The following is a 20,393-nucleotide window of genomic DNA, read 5'->3' as shown; positions in this document are numbered from 1 at the left end:
AGTCCTTCCAATGAATATTCAGGACTGATTTCCTTTAGGATGGACTGGTTGGATCTCCTTGCAGTCCAAGGGACTCTCAAGAGTCTTTTCCAACACCACAGTTCAAAAACATCAATTCTTCAGTATGGTTCAACTCTCACATCCATACATGACCACTGGAAAAACCATAGCCTTGACTAGATGGATGTTTGTTGACAAAATAATGTCTCTGCTTTTTAATATGCTGTCTAGATTGGTCATAATTTAAGTGTCTTTTAATTTCATGGCTGCAATCACCATCTGGGAAATAATTAAGTTTCAGGTTAGGTTTTGCTTTAAACCTGTTGGTCAAACATGGAGACCTTGAGCTTTTGTTCCTCTGGCTAATGAGACATAAGAACCCATGAGATCCAGTGTATGGACCAAGCAAATGAGCGATTTCCACAAAAGTTGGAAATTTATATCCTCAGTTTAAGCATTGTTGAGAAGTGAATCTACTGTGCAGAAGGAAATAAGAAGAGAAATTTTCTATCTTGACTTTGGAGTTGCCTGGAGAAGGGACATTTTTTTGAGAAGTGACAACTTCAGAAGCCTCATGGAGGCTTGTGATCCAAGTCACATCACCTATGATGTCTAGTAAAACAGAAAAGAAAATTTAATGTTAAATCATGTGGTTTAGATTGGGTGCAGTCCTAGGTTCATGATAGAAAGAGGCACAAGTATTCTTTGAAGCAATGCCAGTCTCTGTGGGCAGGAATCCCTTAGAAGAAATGGAGTAGCCATCATAGTCAATGAAAGAGTCTGAAATGCAGTACTTGAATGCAGTCTCAAAATGACAGAATGATCTCTGTTCGTTTCCAAGGAAAACCATTCAATATCACAGTAATCCAAGTCTATGCACCGACCAATAATGCTGAAGAAGCTGAACGGTTCTATGAAGACCTATAAAATCTTCTAGAACTAACACCCCAAAAAGATGTCCTTTTCATTATAGGGGACTGGAATACAAAAGTAGTAAGTCAAGAAATACCTGGAGTAACAGGCAAATTTGGCCTTGGAGTACAGAATGAAGCAGGGCAAAGGCTCATAGAGTTTTGCCAAGAGAACGTACTGGTCATAGTAAACACCCTCTTCCAGTAACACAAGAGATGACTCTACACATGGGCATCACCAGATGGTTAATACCAAAATCAGATTGATTATATTCTTTGCAGCCAAAGATGGAGAAGCTCTATACAGTCAACAAGATTGGGAGCTGACTGTGGCTCAGATCATGAATTCTTTATTGCCAAATTCAGACTTAAATTGAAGAAAGTAGGGAAAACCACTAGACCATTCAGGTATGACCTAAATCGAACCCCTTACAATTATACGGTGGAAGTGACAAATAGATTCAATCGGTTAGATCGGATACAGTGCCTGAAGAACTATGGATGGAGGTTCTGTGACATTGTATAGGAGGCATTGATTAAGACCATCCCCAAGAGAAAGAAATGCAGAAAGGCAAAATGGTTGTCTGAGGAGGCCTTACAAATCAGCTGTGAAAAGAAGAGAAGTGAAAGGCAAAGGAGGAAAGGAAAGATATACCCATTTGAATGCAGAGTTTCAAGGAGCAGCAAGAAGAGATACGAAAGCCTTCCTCAGTGAGCAATGCAAAGAAATAGAGGAAAACAATAGAATGGGAGACTAGAGATCTCTTCAGGAGAATTAGAGATACCAAGGGAACACTTCATGCAAAGATGGGCACAATAAAGGACAGAAATGGTAGGGACCTAACAGTAGCAGAAGATATTAAGAAGAGGTGGCAAGAATACACAGAAGAACTGTACAAAAAGATCTTCACGACCCAGATAATCACAATGGTGTGATCACTCACCTAGAGCCAGACATCCTGGAATGCGAAGTCAAGCGGGCCTTAGGAAGCTTCACTACGAACAAAGCTCATGGAGGTAATGGAATTCCAGTTGAGCTATTTCAAATCCTAAAAGATGATGCTGTGAAAGTGCTGCATTCAACATGGCAGCAAATTTGGAAAACTCAGCAGTGGCCACAGGACTGGAAATGGTCAGTTTTCATTCCAATCTCAAAGAAAGGCAATGCCAAAGAATGCTCACACTACCGCACAATTGCACTCATCTCACACTCTAGCAAAGAAATGCTCAAAATTCTCCAAGCCAGGCTTCAACAGTATACTGTTACCCTGCTTATTTAACTTATATGCAGAGTACATCATGAGAAATGCTGGGCTGGATGAAGCACAAGCTGGAGTCAAGATTGCTGGAAGAAATATTAATAACCTCATGTACACTTGACACCACACTTATGGCAGAAAGCAAAGAAGTAGAGAGCCTCTTGATGAAAGTGATAGAGGAGAGTGAAAAAGTTGGCTTAAAACTCAACATTCAGAAAACTAAGATCATGCCATCTGGTCCCATCTCTTCATGGTACATAGATGGGGAAACAGTGGAAACAGTGAGAGACTTTATTTTCGGGGGCTCCAAAATCACTGCAGATGGTGACGGTAGCCATGAAACTAAAAGACACTTGCTCCTTGGAAGAAAAGCTATGACCAATATAGATAGCATATTAAAAAGCAGAGACATTACTTTGCCAACAAATGTCTGTAGGTCAACAAAGGACATGAGTTTGAGCAAGCTCTGGGAGATGGTGAAGGACAGGAAAGCCTAGCGCGCTGCAGTCTGTGCAGTCACAGTCAGACACAACTTAGGAACTGAACAACTAACAACAACAACAATCAGCTGGAAAAGAGGTGAATAAACATGAAAAATGAAATGATAAGCTCTAACATACTGTTGATTGGATTTCTAGAAGGAAATAGGAAATAGCAGGGAAAAATAATATTAAAGGATACTATGGTTTAAATTTCTCTAGAATTATTGAAAAAACTAAACTCCAGATCTAGGAAGCCTAAGAATCAGGAGCAGAATAAAAATTAAAAATACACTTCATATTGTGACTGCAGAACAGCAGAAACGAAGAAAAATCTGAAGAGTATCCATACAGAAGAGGTCATCTTCAAAGCAATGACAGTTAAAATGATTCCTAATAACTTGAGGCTGTGGGCTGAATATGCCTGCCAATATTCTAATACCAGCCCAGTGAGACTGATTTTGGGGCTCTGATCTGTGGAACTGTGGCAGAATAAAATTTTGTTGTTCCAAGCCACCAAGTTTGTGACAATTTGTTATTACAACCATAGGAATCTAATACACTGAACTAAAATGGAAGCAAGAATATAATGCAGTATTATCTTTACTGTGCTATGAAAAATACTGTTCAATTTAGAATTTTTTTATTTTAGGAATGAGATCCAAATAACAATGCTTTTCAATAAACAAAAACCAAGTTTGTCACCAACAAACCCACATTTAAAGGAAATTCTAAATGATATACTTCAGGGTGAGAAAAATGATCTTAGATATGAGATTTGAGTGCCACAGAAGAATGTTTAACAAATACATCGATAAATATTGGTTAAATAGATAAATATTTACTGTATAAAATAATGGAAATTATGTGTAATAAGAGGGCATAAATGAACTAGAATTAAAACACTAGACATCATTACGACATTAGTTGAGATTATGATGATGATTAGAGATAAAGATTGAAGAGAGTAAAAATATTGATTAATTTCACACTTGTGCAGTTAAAGTATTTATGATATCCAATGAAAAAATAATGGACAATATTGTTATATCTTTGAAAGGAGAATAAGGAAATGAAAATAGGAAAAAATCATTTCAAGAAGAAGCTAAAGAGAAGGAAAAAAAAAGAAACAGTAAAATATGTAATGTAAATAGTATGATAAAATCAATTCATTTATATGTATGATCATTGTCCAATATAAATGGATTGAAATTTCAACTAAAATGTCTAGGATGGATATTAAAAGTTGAGTATATTTTGCTTATAAGAGTCCCAACTAAAATGTGATACAGAGGAAGATTGACAGCAAAGAAATAGGAAAAGAACAGGCAGATACTAACCAAAATGAAAGTGGTGTATATATTAATAGCAATAAACTATAAGGCAAGATACATTACTAGAAATTAAGAGGATATATAAATAATGATAAAAGTTTCAACTGAGCAAGGAGTTATAATTCTAAACTTATGTGTAATTTAAAAAACTCAAAATATGATTTTTGAAAATAAAGACTGAATACAAACAGAAATGGGAAAATTCCCCATCTAATGGACCTAAAAATAGACCACTGAAATCAGCAGCAATTGGACAGTGCAAACACAAAACTTTCATGCAAACTATCACAAAGTGAGGCTTAATAAATTTTAAAGGATTTGTATCACACATTCTACATTCTCAGGTTATAATGTATTGAAAATTACTAAAAAACAATTACCTCATGTTTGGAAAAATTTAAAAAAATCTCTAGTAAACTACTTATGAGTCAAAAACATTTCAAAGAGCAATTTTAGAAACAATGATACAATTAATATATATTATAACTTGTGGGTCACAACTTGTTTGATTGTAGATCTATAGTCTTAAATAGTTCATTAGAAAAGAAAAAATGTTTAGTATTCATCAGTTAAGTTTCATATGGAAGCAGTTTCAAAAATAACCACTTAATAAATCCAAAGAAAATGGAAAAGTAAAAATAATAAAGAGTAGACATTGATGGAATAGAAAACCAGCACATAAAACAGTATCTATTAAGATAAAACTTACTTTTTAAGGAGAATTTATGAAATATACTCACTTCTAGGATCAAAATAAGAGGGAAGATACACAAATACAGATTATTAGAAATGCATGATGGGACACAACTTTAGATGCATTGGAGAGATCAGAAGAAGTAGAATGACATTGTGAACAACTTCTGCCAATCAGTTGAAAAATTTGGACAACATGACTAAATATGTAGGAAAAAAATGACAGGATGAGGAAGGCAAAACAAGAAAATTCCTATAGAAATAAGGAAATTTAATTAGTAATAAAAATCTTTCGACAAAGAAAATACCAAGTTGGATGAATTTATAGCCTAGTTTTACTTAATAATCTAGACACTAGAGAAGGTATCTGTAGCATGTGATAAAAACTTAATATCCAGAACTGAAAAAAGGTCCCATGAATCAACATACAAAATATATAACCTATTGGAAATTAGACAAAAATCACAAGCACACAAAAGGAAACAGATGATTTATGAATGTATGAAAGATATTTAACTCTTTTAAGTATTAGGGAAGTGGAAATTAAAGTCTAGTGATGTACCAAATGCTTCTCACCAGACTGGCAAATATTAGGAAGTCATAGGATATCAGGTGGAGAAGGTAATGGCAACCGACTCCAGTATTCTTGCCTAGAGAATCCTGTGGACAGAGGAGTCTGGTGGACTGCTGTCCACAGGGTTGCACAGAGTCAGACACCACTGAAGCGACTTAGCACGCATGCATGCATTGGAGAAGGAAATGGCAACTCACTCCAGTATTCTTGCCTGGAGAATCTCAGGGACAGAGGAGCCTGTTGGGCTGCCGTCTATGGGGTCGCACAGAGTCGGACACGACTGAAGCGATTTAGCAGCAGCAGCAGCAGCAGCAGGATATAAGGATCAGGAAAGGAAGAAGAACAACAAGAACTCTTCACCGCACATGATTATAAGTGGATACAAATCACTCTGGAAATCTGGTATTATCTAGTAAATTTGAATACGTTCATATTCTCCTGTGGTCTTCCCTTGTGGCTCAAGCTGGTAAAGAATCCTCCTGTAGTGTGGGAGACCTGGGTTCGATCCCTGGGTTGAGAAGATCCCCTGGAGAAGGGAAAGTCTACCCACTCCAGTATTCTGGCCTGGAGAATTCCATGGACTGTATAGTCCATGGGATCACAAAGAGTCAGACACGACTGAGCGACTTTCACTTTCATATTTTCCTATGGAGGGATTCTAATTCCAGGTATGTAGAGTAATTCTTAAAGGTGTGCACCAAGACACACAGGCAAGAAAAATTGTTCATAGAAGATTTGTTCCTAATAAGAAAGAAGCAAAAACGTGCAAATGGCAATCATAATACCATGAATAGATTGTGGCAGAATCATACAATGCAAAGCATACAGCTGTGAAAATGAATAAACCAGAGCTGCATCCATCACCATGAATAGATCAGAAAAACTTAATGTTAAACCCAGGGGGTTTTAGATGTTGGTGAATACTGGAATTGTCTGGAGAGCTAATGTAGAACACAGAAGCTTTGCTTGTTGAAATGGGACAAGACTGGACCTCTGTAATTTTGTGAATTCCCCAGGTGATCCTGATACATGACTCAGTTTGAGAACCACTGTGTTAAAACACAATGGTAAGAGGCATGCAGACTGTTTAGCTTACACAAAGCTAAACAAAATGTGCAAGCCTAAGATATATATTATCTAGGTTACATACATAAGTTATGGCATGACAAAGGGAACTCCTGATGAGGAAGTGGTAAGCATTTGGGAAAGAGGCATCCAATCAAGATGCAGGTTATACTTTATTTCTTGATGAAAGGTACACTGAAATCATTTTATTATTCATACTTTATGTAGTGTTTGTGCATTAAGATATATTTCACAAGACAAACTTAAAAAGTAATAAGCAAGATTTATTTTAAGCCTGTGCCCTTCCACACATGAGCACTTAGTTGAGTGTCTGGATATAATGGGTTACTCTTTCATTGCTGTCTTGCTGACTTTGGTGAGGTCAGTGGAGGTCGCACGGTATACACACATTGTCTTGTTTCTTCTGCTAGTAGCAGTCTCTGGAAGAAATGCTCAGTTGAGACAAAGGGAAAGTTTGTTCTCCAAGTGGTTTAAGTAAATTGGCTGCTTGATTGCCCTCTACACCCTTCGGAAGACCCAGAGTTTGGTCTTCACAGTAGTCCAGAGGCTGACCTGGTGTGCAGCCTGGAAGCAGTCCCTGAAATCAGTGAGCAGGGTGTGAGCAGATACCTGTGTGCGGCCCAGCAGTACTGGGAAGAACCTGGTGGGGCCAACATGACAGAAGAAGGCCTGGCATGGAGCTGCGGGAACTGACTGATGCAGACTTGGGTATCTCCAAAGCAAAGGATAAGTCCCTGGGAGAAGTGACCCTTTTCACTGCCTCCGAGGGATCCAGGGGAGTTGCTTCTGTGGATTCTTAGCATCTGATTGCAGCTATCTCTGTACTAGATACTAGGGATAGGCCCAGAGGTGGGGGAGGTGGCTAGTAGTGCTTTGACTCAGAGTGAGTGGGTGAGAACAGGACCGTGGGAGATGGGAGATCTGCAGAGATCCTTACAGCAAGGGAGGCATATAGCAGCTAATGGGTTGGAGGAAGCTATACCAAGTTCTCGTCTCTGTCCTGGGAAGGTAGAATTGAAAAGGAGTGCTATGGAGATCAGGGCTACTTGCGGGAGGGACCCAGGCCCCTTGACTAGGTCCTGGCTGCCCTGACATCAGTCCCCCCATATGCTGCTGCATATTGTAGGGAAGTGAGGCTGTATATACCAGAAAGGTACTGTGTTCTCCTATCAGTCAGGCCCCCTACAATTTCCAAGGTTATTGTTGAGGGGTAGTAGGGAGATTCAATGCCATTGACCCTCCTATCTGGAAGTTAAGGGTGCAGGAGAGGTTTAATAAAAGAGCTTCTATGATGATCTCTGCTATCAAGAGTAAGTGAGAAAAACAAAAAGTATGTTACATATCCATTTCTTTTCTCAAGTGTGCTGACTTTGATGAACCCCCTTACGGATAATTTGAATTAGTTTCCCATGAGCTCATGATTTTTCTAGGTTACCTCCTACCCATGAAGACATCTATATTCCTTCTTCAAGTAAAGCTGACCACTCTGCTCATTGGTCTTTCTTACAGTTTTACTTTCTATTAGCTTAGAACATGAGTTCTCTCATCCTGCTATCCTGCTTGGGACAATGTGTCCATTAGCAGGGCAGCTAAGAGCAAAGCACAAATGTCCAGGCTCAGCTACATTCTCTGCCTTGTTTTCTGAAGCCCAACTGGATCTTGGGCTCTTCTCACTTGGTGGTCTGAAGGTATGAACATTTTGCAATTTCCTCACCATTGATTGTCAGTTGGTCCCAATCCAATATGATCATCGTTCCTTAAACAGACTTTTGTCTGAAATACAAAGTTTAAGTAGTTGAAACCCAGATTCAGTATGTACAAGCACTTTAATTCTTTAGAAATGCCTGCAGTTTTGCACATTTAGGCACTATTGATCATTCTAAAACAATGCAACTCTTAATTTCTTCCTTTCTCCCAGATCTAGTACATGGTTATAACTGACCAGTCTATACAGTCATATTGAGTACCTAGGACAGTTCCTGAAAGTGCTTTGTTTACCTTTAAATCCTTAAACATGTTATGTTCTTATTTTTGTGCTTCTGAAAATTCCTGATCACTATTTCTAACCTCATTAGCTCCATTTTACCATCTCATTGTCTCAAAGCTAGGCTGTGTCATCTGCAAGGAGGAAGACTTAAGGCCAATTTTAAAACACAGTTATTCATGGTTAAAATCTTGACTTGCAACCAACACATATAGAGTCACTTCTTAGAACCAGTGAACCAGAGCTTTCTTAACCTCTCTTCCACCTTTAAAACCCTTGGTGAATGTCCATTTTTTATAGTCCCTGTGTTGATCTCAGACATGGAGCTGTTTTGTTACTCTCTAATCCTCTCTCTGTACAGCAGTCAGAGATTTTTAAAAATGTAAATCTGATTGTGGCTTATTGGTGCATAAAATCTTTCAAGTACTTCTCATCATCTATAGTGTGGATGTTTTAGCAATATTTACTGAACCCCATAACCACATCTAGTCCAGGACACAGATCCCACACTGCCTTTGATCATTCCTCTCTCCTGCCAGTGGCCCTGCCCCTCCCTAGGTTGGAGGGACACCTTGCTACCTACACCATTGCCTCCATCTTCAACAGTACTACCACCAACTCAACTCTTCACTGTCCTGCCTGCTTGCCTTCACCTGCAAACACTTTGCCTAATAAGTTCATCCTTCAGGTTCAGCTTCAGTGCTGATTCCTCACAGAAGCCTCATCCTGAAAAGAGCTTCCCTTGGCCTGCTCCCTTTGCTCTTTTTATGCATGAGAGTGCTCATTTTAAATAGGTAATAATAGGATCTACCTCATAGAATTCCTAAGTACTAAATGAGATAATGTGTATAAAGAACTTAGCAAACGGGCCCATGTGGAAGTTCGATGGGTTCCTTTGCCCCTAGATTTCCATATGACATCACTCAATATATTTCAGCCTATGATGACCTTGAGTTTCACCAGATGGAATTAAGCCTGACTCATTCACAGCTATACCCCAGTCTTAACACAGAAGAAAACATTGAGGAGCTGTTGGGTAGACTTTGTGCAGTGAATGAGTGGATGAATGAATGGATATATTTAAAAATTTTGTATGTATGCAAATCTTAAAAAAAAATCTAATTATTAAAGAATTATGGGAAACATACTGTATTTTGTTCAGCTCTATCAGAGGAAGCCAGTTTGCCTACATCAGGTAGACAACTCCCAACAGGAAATTGAGCCTTTTATTCCAGCTAATGCCTCTCATGACACTTGACAGCATTGCTTCTTTTAGGGTTTGACTCCATGGAAGCCAATGCATTGGTGGTTTAGCTGCAGATTATCTTTTTCTGTCCTTCAGGGAAGGTGTTGGATAATCCTGTTTGCATTTTAGGGTAAACAAGTATTATTTGTAAGTAAGCAGCTAATGAACTCTTTGACCTTGAGCCCAAACTCATAACCCCTTTGGCATCAACTATTTGGTCTGTCAACCTAGACATCTACTGGTAAGTCTTCTGCAGAGATTATGAGTTCATAAGTCAATGGTAAGCATTTCTGGTTATCTTCCCAGGAAATCAGTGACCCGGAGATCCTGGATCTGGTCCACAGCGCCCTTGGCAGGATGACTGTGGTCCGGCAGATCTTCCCTTCTGCAAAGGACAACCAGAAATGCATGAGGAACAACCACCGCATCTCCTCCCTGCTCTGCGACCCCCAGGAAGGCTACCTCCAGATGCTGCAGGTCAGTGCTGGCCTCATAAACTTCTTCCAGGAGGGAGTCTCACCCATGCCCTTGGCCTGCCTCGTGCAACACTGTGCCTCAGCTCTAGTTGAGCACACTTCCCCACCAACTGTAATTATTAGAACTCTATCATTTGCTGAAATTGAAACCAGTCAACTGGGCAGTACCTCTAAGCACATTAGCAGGCAATTATGGCTGATGTCAGCAGATGCAGCATATTAGCTCACTGGGTGCCTCTTGTATTTAAAAGTTGCACACTTAGGGAGTAAGGAGAGTCCTGTATCTTAAGTTTCTGTGATGGCTGTGTTAATGGGGAATGATTTCATCTGTCAGGACTGGGGACAGAGCCTTCCTGTGGAGAGTCATCATTTTGAACCCGTTTTAAGTTCTTCCCTGTAGAAAGTCAAAAATATGGAAATAACTGGGAAATGTCTCAACTCATCTTCTGAATGCTAAGTCTTAAGTCAACCAGAACACTGCTGTAATCCTAGTTGAGGAGGAGGGCGCAAAAGGTAGAAACATTACTTGCCCACCTGTTCCCTTCCTTCCAAGATGAGAAATACAGAGTGTGTATGATTAGTCCCTCCACTACTCTTTTGACATAGGTGCAATTGAGGTTAGCTTCTCTTAGGCCTGGGAAGTGGATGTGGAGCTGTGCACCCATTGTGAGAGGTGGTTTTCTTCCTGGATATTAGGGGATAATGGTGAAAATTGTCTGTTGGTAGACTGGCATCTGAAACTCCACTAGGAACATGGTGCCTGAGAAAATTTTCCTTCGACATTTGGTGGGAACCACGTAACAGAAGGAAATTTTTCCCACCTGGGTTTGTGAAAAGTACTCATAATTTATGCATGAGAGATGGTTGCCGCTCAGTGTTTGAAACTAATTTGCCCCTTCTTTCTTCCTGGCATAGGGACTGTAGGGCAGTGATGGGCTGTGTCTGCCTCTAGATTATCAGTCCCATCCCAGGACATCTTGGTATTATCTAATCATGGGGCATATATTTTGGGAGGGGAGGTTATTATAATCTCTAGAGTGAGCTATGTACGTGTGTGATTTGTCAAACTACCAAATGCATTCTATAATCTTAATAGGGGAGAGAGGAAGCATGCTCCCACAGATGGCAAATGCTAGAAATATGTTCTTGGTTGATAAGGAAACATAGAAGACATCAGGATTTCATTGGAGTAACTCCCACTAGCCCCAAGTCCACCACTTCAGGGAGACATCACAAAGTCTGGGATCTTTCAAAGATGGTGAGATGCTGACCGGGAAGGTAGATCAAAGACCTCTGAGGGGCCCATGGACTTGAAAGCCCTGGGCATATGCATCAGGCATGGAAGGTGCTTTATTTTAGGGTGCTGCTGTCCTGTTCTGCCTTCCTTTTTTCTAGAGTTTGGAAGAAGAGGTGAGGGCCCCTCGTGTTGCCTCTTTATGTAGCACCTCACTCTCCATGTGGATGGAAGTGTAGTGTGACCACGTGGCCCAGGCAATGTGTGCTCGTCCCCACCCAGGGCTGGAGGGGGAGGTGCCTTCAATTCTCTGTGGGGGCCAGACCCTGAGGGCGTCTCACTCCCAGGAAGATCTCTATGGGTTCTCTCTCCCCAAAAGGCTTCATCCTTCCCCAGAGACACACCAGCCCTGTGCCGCCCTACCCCATACCCCTGTTCATTTTCCCATTTCTTTCTTGCTTACTGTACTTCTACTCCACAAGAAAAGAGGGCTGCTTCCTATTTCACCAACATGTCCTGCCCTGGTGGGGTGGAGGGAGAGAGACGAAGTATGTCTCATCAAGCTCTTGGTTACTCATTTTGCCATGGGCAGGAAGCTCAGGTGAGCTCTTCATTGCATATCAGTCACATTGGATGTCCTGGAGGACAAGGGAGGAAAAGACACTGATGGTAGCAGAGAGGAATGCAGTAGAGGACTTTCTGAAATGACACACGTTTATTAGGAGGATGAACAAAGCCGTGGCTCTGCGGTGGGTGGCTCATCATCAGGTAAGGTCAGTGCAATGTCAAGCACAGAATCCTGGCCACCCTACCTCTCTCTGTTTCTGCTGAGATCCAGACACAATACAAAGAGCAAGATTTAAGAGCTACATCACAGATCTTGTAGCAGTAGTAGTAGAAGCAGTCGCAGCAGTAATAGCAGCAGTAGTAGTAATAGCAACAGTGACAGTAACAGAAGTAGCAGTAATAGCAGCAGCTGTCACAGTATCAGCACCAGTAGCTACAGTAGTATTTGTAGTATCAACAGTGTTAGTAGCAGCAGCAGCAGTAGTAATAGCATCATAAATGGCATCGTGTCAGTAGCACCAGTAACAGCAGTGATAGTAATAGCAGTGGCAGTGACGGTAACGGTAGTCACAGTAGGAGCAGCTATAGTAGTGCCAGTAGCAGTAGCAGTGCCAGTAGCATTAGCAGCAGCAGTAGTAGTAATATTGATAGTAGCAATAGGAATAGCAGTCTCAGTAGTAATAGTAGCAGTAATGGCAGTAGCAGTGTCAACAAAGGCAACAATCGCTATAGTAGAAGAAGAAGGAGCAGCAACAGCACAGGACCGAGGTTGCTTGGGTTCAAATCCCAGTAAATCTAGCTACTAATTATTTATTATTATTTATTTGTCGTTCTGTGCCTCTGCTTCCTTCTCTGTACATTGGGGATTCAAATACTACCTACTTCTCAGAGTCATAATGAAAATAAATGAGAGGATGTATAGAAAGCAATGAGAACAAAGCTGAGCTATTAACAGAACTATCCTGGAGGATGTGGCTGGGTGTGCTTGGGGTTTCCAGGGGAAGAGTGAACATGGCCTCATTATTTTTTGTACAGTGTGATGTAGTCTACTTTTGTCCTGCGCATGCTCTTTGAAAGTCTCACAGCGGGTGGGAGAGCTTCACTTCTGTCTGGCCCCTCATCACCGGTGTTGAGCACCACTTACCATCGCATCAATCATGCAGGAACTCGATCAGTGCTGCCTTGGGTGGGAGAGGGGAGGCCAGTGTCTTTGCGGCCTGCATAGCTCTTCAGACAAGACCCTGCTCCTTGGAGATTCTCAGTAAGGACTAATGCGGTGGATCTGTTAAGAATGCAGATCTTAACATAAGTTAAACTGTCTCTGGAAGCCTCTTTATATATCTATAAATAAAATACTTTATTAAATGAATCTATCTCCATTTGTTGCATCTGCTTCCTTGTACAGGCTGTGACGAGAGGCAAATGTGGATTTATTTACTCATCCCACCCAACAACCATTCAGGCAGCTTGTAGATTCATCTCATTTACAAGCCATTCCCTTCAAGTTTTCTCTGTAGCTATTACCACTTCTTTCTTTCTTAATGACAGTGTAGAAGGCAAACTAATTTCTACTAGCCTCTAGCTGTGAGATTTATTGAGAAGATTCTAACATGTTTAGCACAACCAACTGAAGGGAAAAAAAAATGCAACATTGATGTCATGGATTATTAACTTTGTCTTGATGGAATTAATGAAAATTCTTTTGGAAATGGAGCTCTCAAGTCCATCTTTAGCTCTTCCCCCAGACGGCTTCTCTTGGGATGATAATTCTGGGTTAGAAGTTTTCAAGAAGACTATCAACAGCAGGGAGTTTTTGCAAGATCATCCATCTCTCTGCTTCTGCACTGAGCTGACCTCAGGAGCTCCATCTTCTTCTATTAGGCCTGTGGTCAGGGCTTTTTGTGCTGCAAAGCCAACCAGGCATTATTATAGCAAATCAATTTGGTTCCTATTTAGTAAAGAGAACATCTTTTGGAAGAAAAGTACCTAAGTAAGTGGCTTCTATTGGCTCCAAAGCCATTGCTTTTGCAACGTGCAGTGCTGTTGTTTATTTTTCCCTACACAGCACTGTCTTATTTGGGTGCTTCTCATTCTTGTTCTCTCAACGAGTTTGTTTAGAGGTTGTCTGACCCGGCCAGTGATAAAAATGACAACAAGACCCTAAGAACCCCTGAGGCTTTGCTCAGATTTTATGGGCAACCTGTCTCAGAGAAGCATCTGAAGCATCCTTGGTCTTTAAGACTGCATTGCCTGATGACTTTGGGGCTAAAATTAACCTAACAGATGAATTGTCTCATTGTTACTCCACTTCTATTCAAATGTGTTTCCAAAGCGAGACAGGCAAATGATAGAAGGTGTGTTGTCTGGTCACTGTGGAGCCTGAACCTTGAATTAGGCTGCGGGAGCTAATGTGGTATTATCATAAAATGCTCCCTTAGGTTGGGATTTCTCTTCTTTGTGAATTTTAAAATTGTAAAATGCCTTAATAGATGGAATCATTCAACCTGTTACAGCATTTCAACCCCACTCCCCACACCACCACCTCTTACATCCCTATTTCTTTAAGGCTTTCTGCACACTTGTCCCAAGCCTACAAGTGAGCAACATTGAACCTCTTTACACCAGAGTTACTTTGGACTTGATGTCATTTTCGCTGGTTTACTTCACCCTAAAGACCCAGATGGAACATGTGGTGACCAGCATGGATCGATGCCTTTGTCAGAGACAGTGCACAGGTGGCCCCCTTGGGTGCAGCTGATTGCCGTCCTGGCCACAGGTGGCTGTATGAACAGTTGGAGGCCAGAGGGCCTTGGGTATAGCAAGTGACCCTCAACACTCCACCCTACTCGCATCTTGGATTCAACATGAGGAGAGCTCCCCCCGCTCTCTGCCCTCTGCTACCATCTGTTCCCTTCTCAGGCCTGGACATGGCTCCCTCTCTCAAGATGGGTGGACTGGCAGCAGGTTGGCAGAGAGGTCACACCTGGAGATGGATTTCTCAAGCTATGACATCTGGGCATCAGCTTGTCCTCCCAGCTGGACCCTGTGCTGGTCTGAGTGTGCTGGATGGACAGAGCCTGTCTGTGGATCTGGTCAGAGGTCAGTTCCTGCTGGTTGCCTCTCTGAGGTCTCTCTGCACAGTCCACTTTGCTTGATTAATGATGGAGGCAAGAGAAAATCAGGCTCTATAGAAAGCTAGAGGAAATGCAGCCTTTCTTAATGAAAACATTTCCCGCATCGCCAGCTTTGGTGTTGGCCATATAACCGTCTGGTGGTGAGATGCAGCTGGCTCACGTGGCTGTGACCCTGGCCTTCCATCCATCTTCCCATGCCTTCCAGGATGACTTGTACCTTGATAATGTGAATGCCCAGCACCTCCCTGGGCCCTTGGGAGGCAAGGCTGGAGCAACCTAATATAATTTGCCTAAATTCTGATATACTGTGGAGAAATGTGCATGGAGCTCTGGGAGGGCAGACAGCTTGCGCCCTAGCAGAGCCATCGTCATCCTCAGGGGCCTCTGCCTTCCACTCTGATGGGGCTGCACACAGGGCTCCGTCTGCTGAGGGTCAGATAGAACCAAATGTGTGTGGCTCTGCTGAAGAGCTCAGCACATTTCACGGGAGTGGGGCGGGCGAGGGGGGTTTCTGTTCCATTACTGCCGGCCCTCATCCTGCTTCTAGGGACTCAGTAAGTAAGTAAACAAATTACCTGGGCTTCTGATGGGACTGCTGCTACCCCATCTAGTACCAACCCAGATGGGAAATCAAAGCCTTTCCTGGTTTCAACAAGACAGCACATCTCAGTCTCAGAGATGGTGTCACATATGGTGGGCCTTGGAGTGGGACTTTTGCATTGTAGCTGCACAAACAGCTTCTCAGGTTCTAACTCTTCCCTGATGAGGTATGTTTGCTCCTCTGTTGCCCCATTCCCCCCATCCTGTGCCTCATCCTTTCTCTGCATCTTGCTACCCTCCCTTTCCTATCCACCCTCTATTTCCCCCCCACTGGGTCTTGACTCCAAAATAAATTCTCCTTATTTTCTCATGAAGATCAATTTAACAATTTTACTGGTAGCCTTTGCTCCTGCTGACACAAGGTATTTTCTTAAATAAAATATAGTTACTGATGTATTGGGGATTCTTGGTGTTAACTCTTAGGAAAAAAATCTTTATCTTTCTATCCTTGGTCCTCAATTGGCTTCATGTGATTGGTCTTTAATTATCCAGCAGCCAGGAATGTCTACCTGGGTTGTTTTTTTTTTTTTTTTTTTCATTTATTTTTATTAGTTGGAGGCTAATTACTTTACATCATTACAGTAGTTTTTCTCATACATTGAAATGAATTAGCCATGGATTTACATGTATTCCCCATCCCAGTCCCCCCTCCCACCTCCCTCTCCACCCGATCCCTCTGGGTCTTCCCAGTCCACCAGGCCCGAGCACTTGTCTCATGCACCCAACCTGGGCTGGTGATCTGTTTTACCCTAGATAATATACATGTTTCAATGCTGTTCTCTTGAAACATCCCACCCTCGCCTTCTCCCAGAGTCCACAAGTCTGTTCTATACATCTGAGTCTCTTTTTCTGTTTTGCATATAGGGTTCTTGTTATCATCTTTCTAAAGTCCATATATATGTGTTAGTATACTGTAATGGTCTTTATCTTTCTGGCTTACTTCGCTCTGTATAATGGGCTCCAGTTTCATCCATCTCATTAGAACTGATTCAAATGAATTCTTTTTAATGGCTGAGTAATATTCCATGGTGTATATGTACCACAGCTTCCTCATCCATTCGTCTGCTGATGGGCATCTGGGTTGCTTCCATGTCCTGGCTATTATAAACAGTGCTGCGATGAACATTGGGGTGCACGTGTCTCTTCAGATCTGGTTTCCCCGGTGTGTATGCCCAGAAGTGGGATTGCTGGGTCATATGGCAGTTCTATCTCCAGCTTTTTAAGAAATCTCCACACTGTTTTCCATAGTGGCTGTACGAATTTGCATTCCCACCAACAGTGTAAGAGGGTTCCCTTTTCTCCGCATCCTCTCCAGCATTTATTGCTTGTAGACTTTTGGATAGCAGCCATCCTGACTGGCGTATAATGGTACCTCATTGTGGTTTTGATTTGCATTTCTCTGATAATGAGTGATGTTGAGCATCTTTTCATGTGTTTGTTAGCCATCTGTATGTCTTCCTTGGAGAAATGTCTGTTGAGTTCTTTGGCCCATTTTTTGATTGGGTCATTTATTTTTCTGGAGTTGAGTTGGAGGAGTTGCTTGTATATTTTTGAGATTAATCCTTTGTCTGTTGCTTCGTTTGCTATTATTTTCTCCCAATCTGAGGGCTGTCTTTTCACCTTGCTTATAGTTTCCTTTGTTGTGCAAAAGCTTTTAAGTTTCATTAGGTCCCATTTGTTTATTTTTGCTTTTATTTCTAAAATTCTGGGATGTGGGTCATAGAGGATCCTGCTGTGATTTATGTCGGAGAGCGTTTTGCCTATGTTCTCCTCTAGGAGTTTTATAGTTTCTGGTCTTATATTTAGATCTTTAATTCATTTTGAGTTTATTTTTGTGTATGGTGTTAGAAAGTGTTCTAGTTTCATTCTTTTACAGGTGGTTGACCAGTTTTCCCAGCACCACTTGTTAAAGAGGTTATCTTTTTTCCATTGTACATCCTTGCCTCCTTTGTCGAAGATAAGGTGACCATAGGTTCGTGGATTTATCTCTGGGCTTTCTATTCTGTTCCATTGATCTATATTTCTGTCTTTGTGCCAGTACCATACTGTCTTGATGACTGTGGCTTTGTAGTAGAGTCTGAAGTCAGGCAGATTGATTCCTCCAGTTCCATTCTTCTTTCTCAGGATTACTTTGGCTATTCGAGGTTTTTTGTATTTCCATACTAATTGTGAAATTATTTGTTCTAGTTCTGTGAAAAATACCGTTGGTAGTTTGATAGGGATTGCATTGAATCTATAGATTGCTTTGGGTAGTATAGCCATCTTGATAATATTGATTCTTCCAATCCATGAACACGGTATATTTCTCCATCTGTTTGTGTCCTCTTTGATTTCTTTCATCAGTGTTTTATAGTTTTCTATGTATAGGTCTTTTGTTTCTTTAGGTAGATTTACTCCTAAGTATTTTATTCTTTTTGTTGCAATGGTGAATGGTATTGTTTCCTTAATTTCTCTTTCTGTTTTCTCATTGTTAGTGTATAGGAATGCAAGAGATTTCTGTGTGTTAATTTTATATCCTGCAACTTTACTGTATTCATTGATTAGCTCTAGTAATTTTCTGGTAGAGTCTTTAGGGTTTTCTATGTAGAGGATCATGTCATCTGCAAACAGAGAGAGTTTCACTTCTTCTTTTCCTATCTGGATTCCTTTTACTTCTTTTTCTGCCCTGATTGCTGTGGCCAACACTTCCAAAACTATGTTGAATAGTAGTGGTGAGAGTGGGCACCCTTGTCTTGTTCCTGATTTCAGGGGAAATGCTTTCAATTTTTCACCATTGAGGGTGATGCTTGCTGTGGGTTTGTCATATATAGCTTTTATTATGTTGAGGTATGTTCCTTCTATTCCTGCTTTCTGGAGAGTTTTAATCATAAATGGATGTTGAATTTTGTCAAAGGCTTTTTCTGCATCTATTGAGATAATCATATGGTTTTTATCTTTCAATTTGTTAATGTGGTGTATTACATTGATTGATTTGCGGATATTAAAGAATCCTTGCATTCCTGGGATAAAGCCCACTTGGTCATGATGTATGATTTTTTTAATATGTTGTTGGATTCTGTTTGCTAGAATTTTGTTAGGGATTTTTGCATCTATGTTCATCAGTGATATTGGCCTGTAGTTTTCTTTTTTTGTGGCATCTTTGTCTGGTTTTGGAATTAGGGTGATGGTGGCCTCATAGAATGAGTTTGGAAGTTTACCTTCTTCTGCAATTTTCTGGAAGAGTTTGAGTAAGATAGGTGTTAGCTCTTCTCTAAATTTTTGGTAGAATTCAGCTGTGAAGCCATCTGGTCCTGGGCTTTTGTTTGCTGGAAGATTTCTGATTACAGTTTCGATTTCCTTGCTTGTGATCGTTTTGTTAAGATCTTCTATTTCTTCCTGGTTCAGTTTTGGAAAGTTATACTTCTCTAACAACTTGTCCATTTCTTCCAAGTTGTCCATTTTATTGGCATAGAGCTGCTGGTAGTAGTCTCTTATGATCCTTTGTATTTCAGTGTTGTCTGTTGTGATCTCTCCATTTTCATTTCTAATTTTGTTAATTTGGTTCTTCTCCCTTTGTTTCTTAATGAGTCTTGCTAATGGTTTGTCAATTTTGTTTAATTTTTCAAAAAAAGATTCATAGCATTACAGGCCTACCTCAAGAAACAAGAAAAAAGTCAAATAAATAACCTAACTCTACACCTAAAGCAACTAGAGGAGGAAGAAATGAAGAACCCCAGGGTTAGTAGAAGGAAAGAAATCTTAAAAATTAGGGCAGAAATAAATGCAAAAGAAACTAAAGAGATCATAGCAAAAATTAACATACCTGGGTTTCTTAAAAGCTGAAGCCCAGTCAGGAACTCATGGCTGAATCCTCTCTTATGTCTCCTGCAGATGTGACCTCACCTTCCTTGTTTCCCTTCTGAGGACCTGCCTCTTACATAGGGGGCTGACTTTGGAAAGACAAGCATTGCCAGGATGCCCCCATCTCATGGAAGCATATAACCCAGATTCAGATTACAGATGGGCAGCTCCATGTGGAATGTATCCATACAGAGGTCCTATTCCCTTTCACAATGTGGCTTCTATCCTCGATCACTTTTATTCTAAGAGGCATCCTATTTCCAAACACTTTGACATCTCTTTGTTTCTTCCTAAGAACTGATTTAAAACTATTCATTCAACCTCCATTAATTCCACAGACACACTTTAAGCACTTATTATATGCCAGTTCCTATGTTAGACATTTCACAAATGTTGTCTCTCTGAATCTCACAAACTCCAAATAAAGCAGGAGTTTTAATCTCCCTTTAGTAACGCTTTCCAGTTATGGAGAATGTCATGTGCCACGGCCCAGAAACCAAGGACGGCAGGGGCTGAGTTTAGCGTGTCTGAGGCAAGAAGTACTGGGAAATCAATTAGCGAGGAGAGCAGCGCCAGGGAACGGAGGCCAGGGTGGGTAGCCTTCGGGGAAATGACAGGGCAGAATGTGCCTATGGGAATGACAACTCAGTGCAGGCTGGAAGTGGAGGGCCTGGACTGGGAGACAAGGGAACTGGGGATTACCGTATCCCCAGGGAGAAATAAAAGCATTTGAACTATGTGGTGGCTGTGGAGGTGACCATGTAGAGAGGATGTTAGGAAGCCTCCACAGGGGTGAAACTCTTAAGCCTGGGCAGGGAATGGGCAGCTGGTGGCAGGATGCAGGGCGTGGCACCTCCCACAGGCACGGGGCTGCAGCTGTCCCTGTTCTCGCTCTAGTCACCTCCTGCCTGCCTTTTACTCTCCCCTGTATACCTGGATGGTCTTGGTGCAGGACTGGCTGTGCCCTGCACTCTCC

At 41.3% G+C, this 20,393-nt stretch overlaps 1 protein-coding gene across 2 annotated transcripts in view; it reads left to right on the top strand.

Annotated features, from left to right (window-relative positions):
- GRID1 (glutamate ionotropic receptor delta type subunit 1) overlaps positions 1-20,393 on the top strand; it is a 665,624-nt gene that overhangs the window by 429,955 nt on the left and 215,276 nt on the right. For both annotated transcript variants that reach the window (XM_020915026.2, XM_070470959.1), the window contains exon 6: positions 9,873-10,043. In XM_020915026.2, coding sequence (XP_020770685.2) covers positions 9,873-10,043 — 171 coding nt within the window. The remainder of the gene's footprint in view (positions 1-9,872; positions 10,044-20,393) is intronic.

Source organism: Odocoileus virginianus, chromosome 7 (assembly GCF_023699985.2).
Source record: "Odocoileus virginianus isolate 20LAN1187 ecotype Illinois chromosome 7, Ovbor_1.2, whole genome shotgun sequence".
Taxonomy (NCBI): Eukaryota; Metazoa; Chordata; class Mammalia; order Artiodactyla; family Cervidae; genus Odocoileus; species Odocoileus virginianus.
Note: the sequence above shows the minus strand (reverse complement) of the source record. Positions and strands in the feature narration are given on the sequence as shown.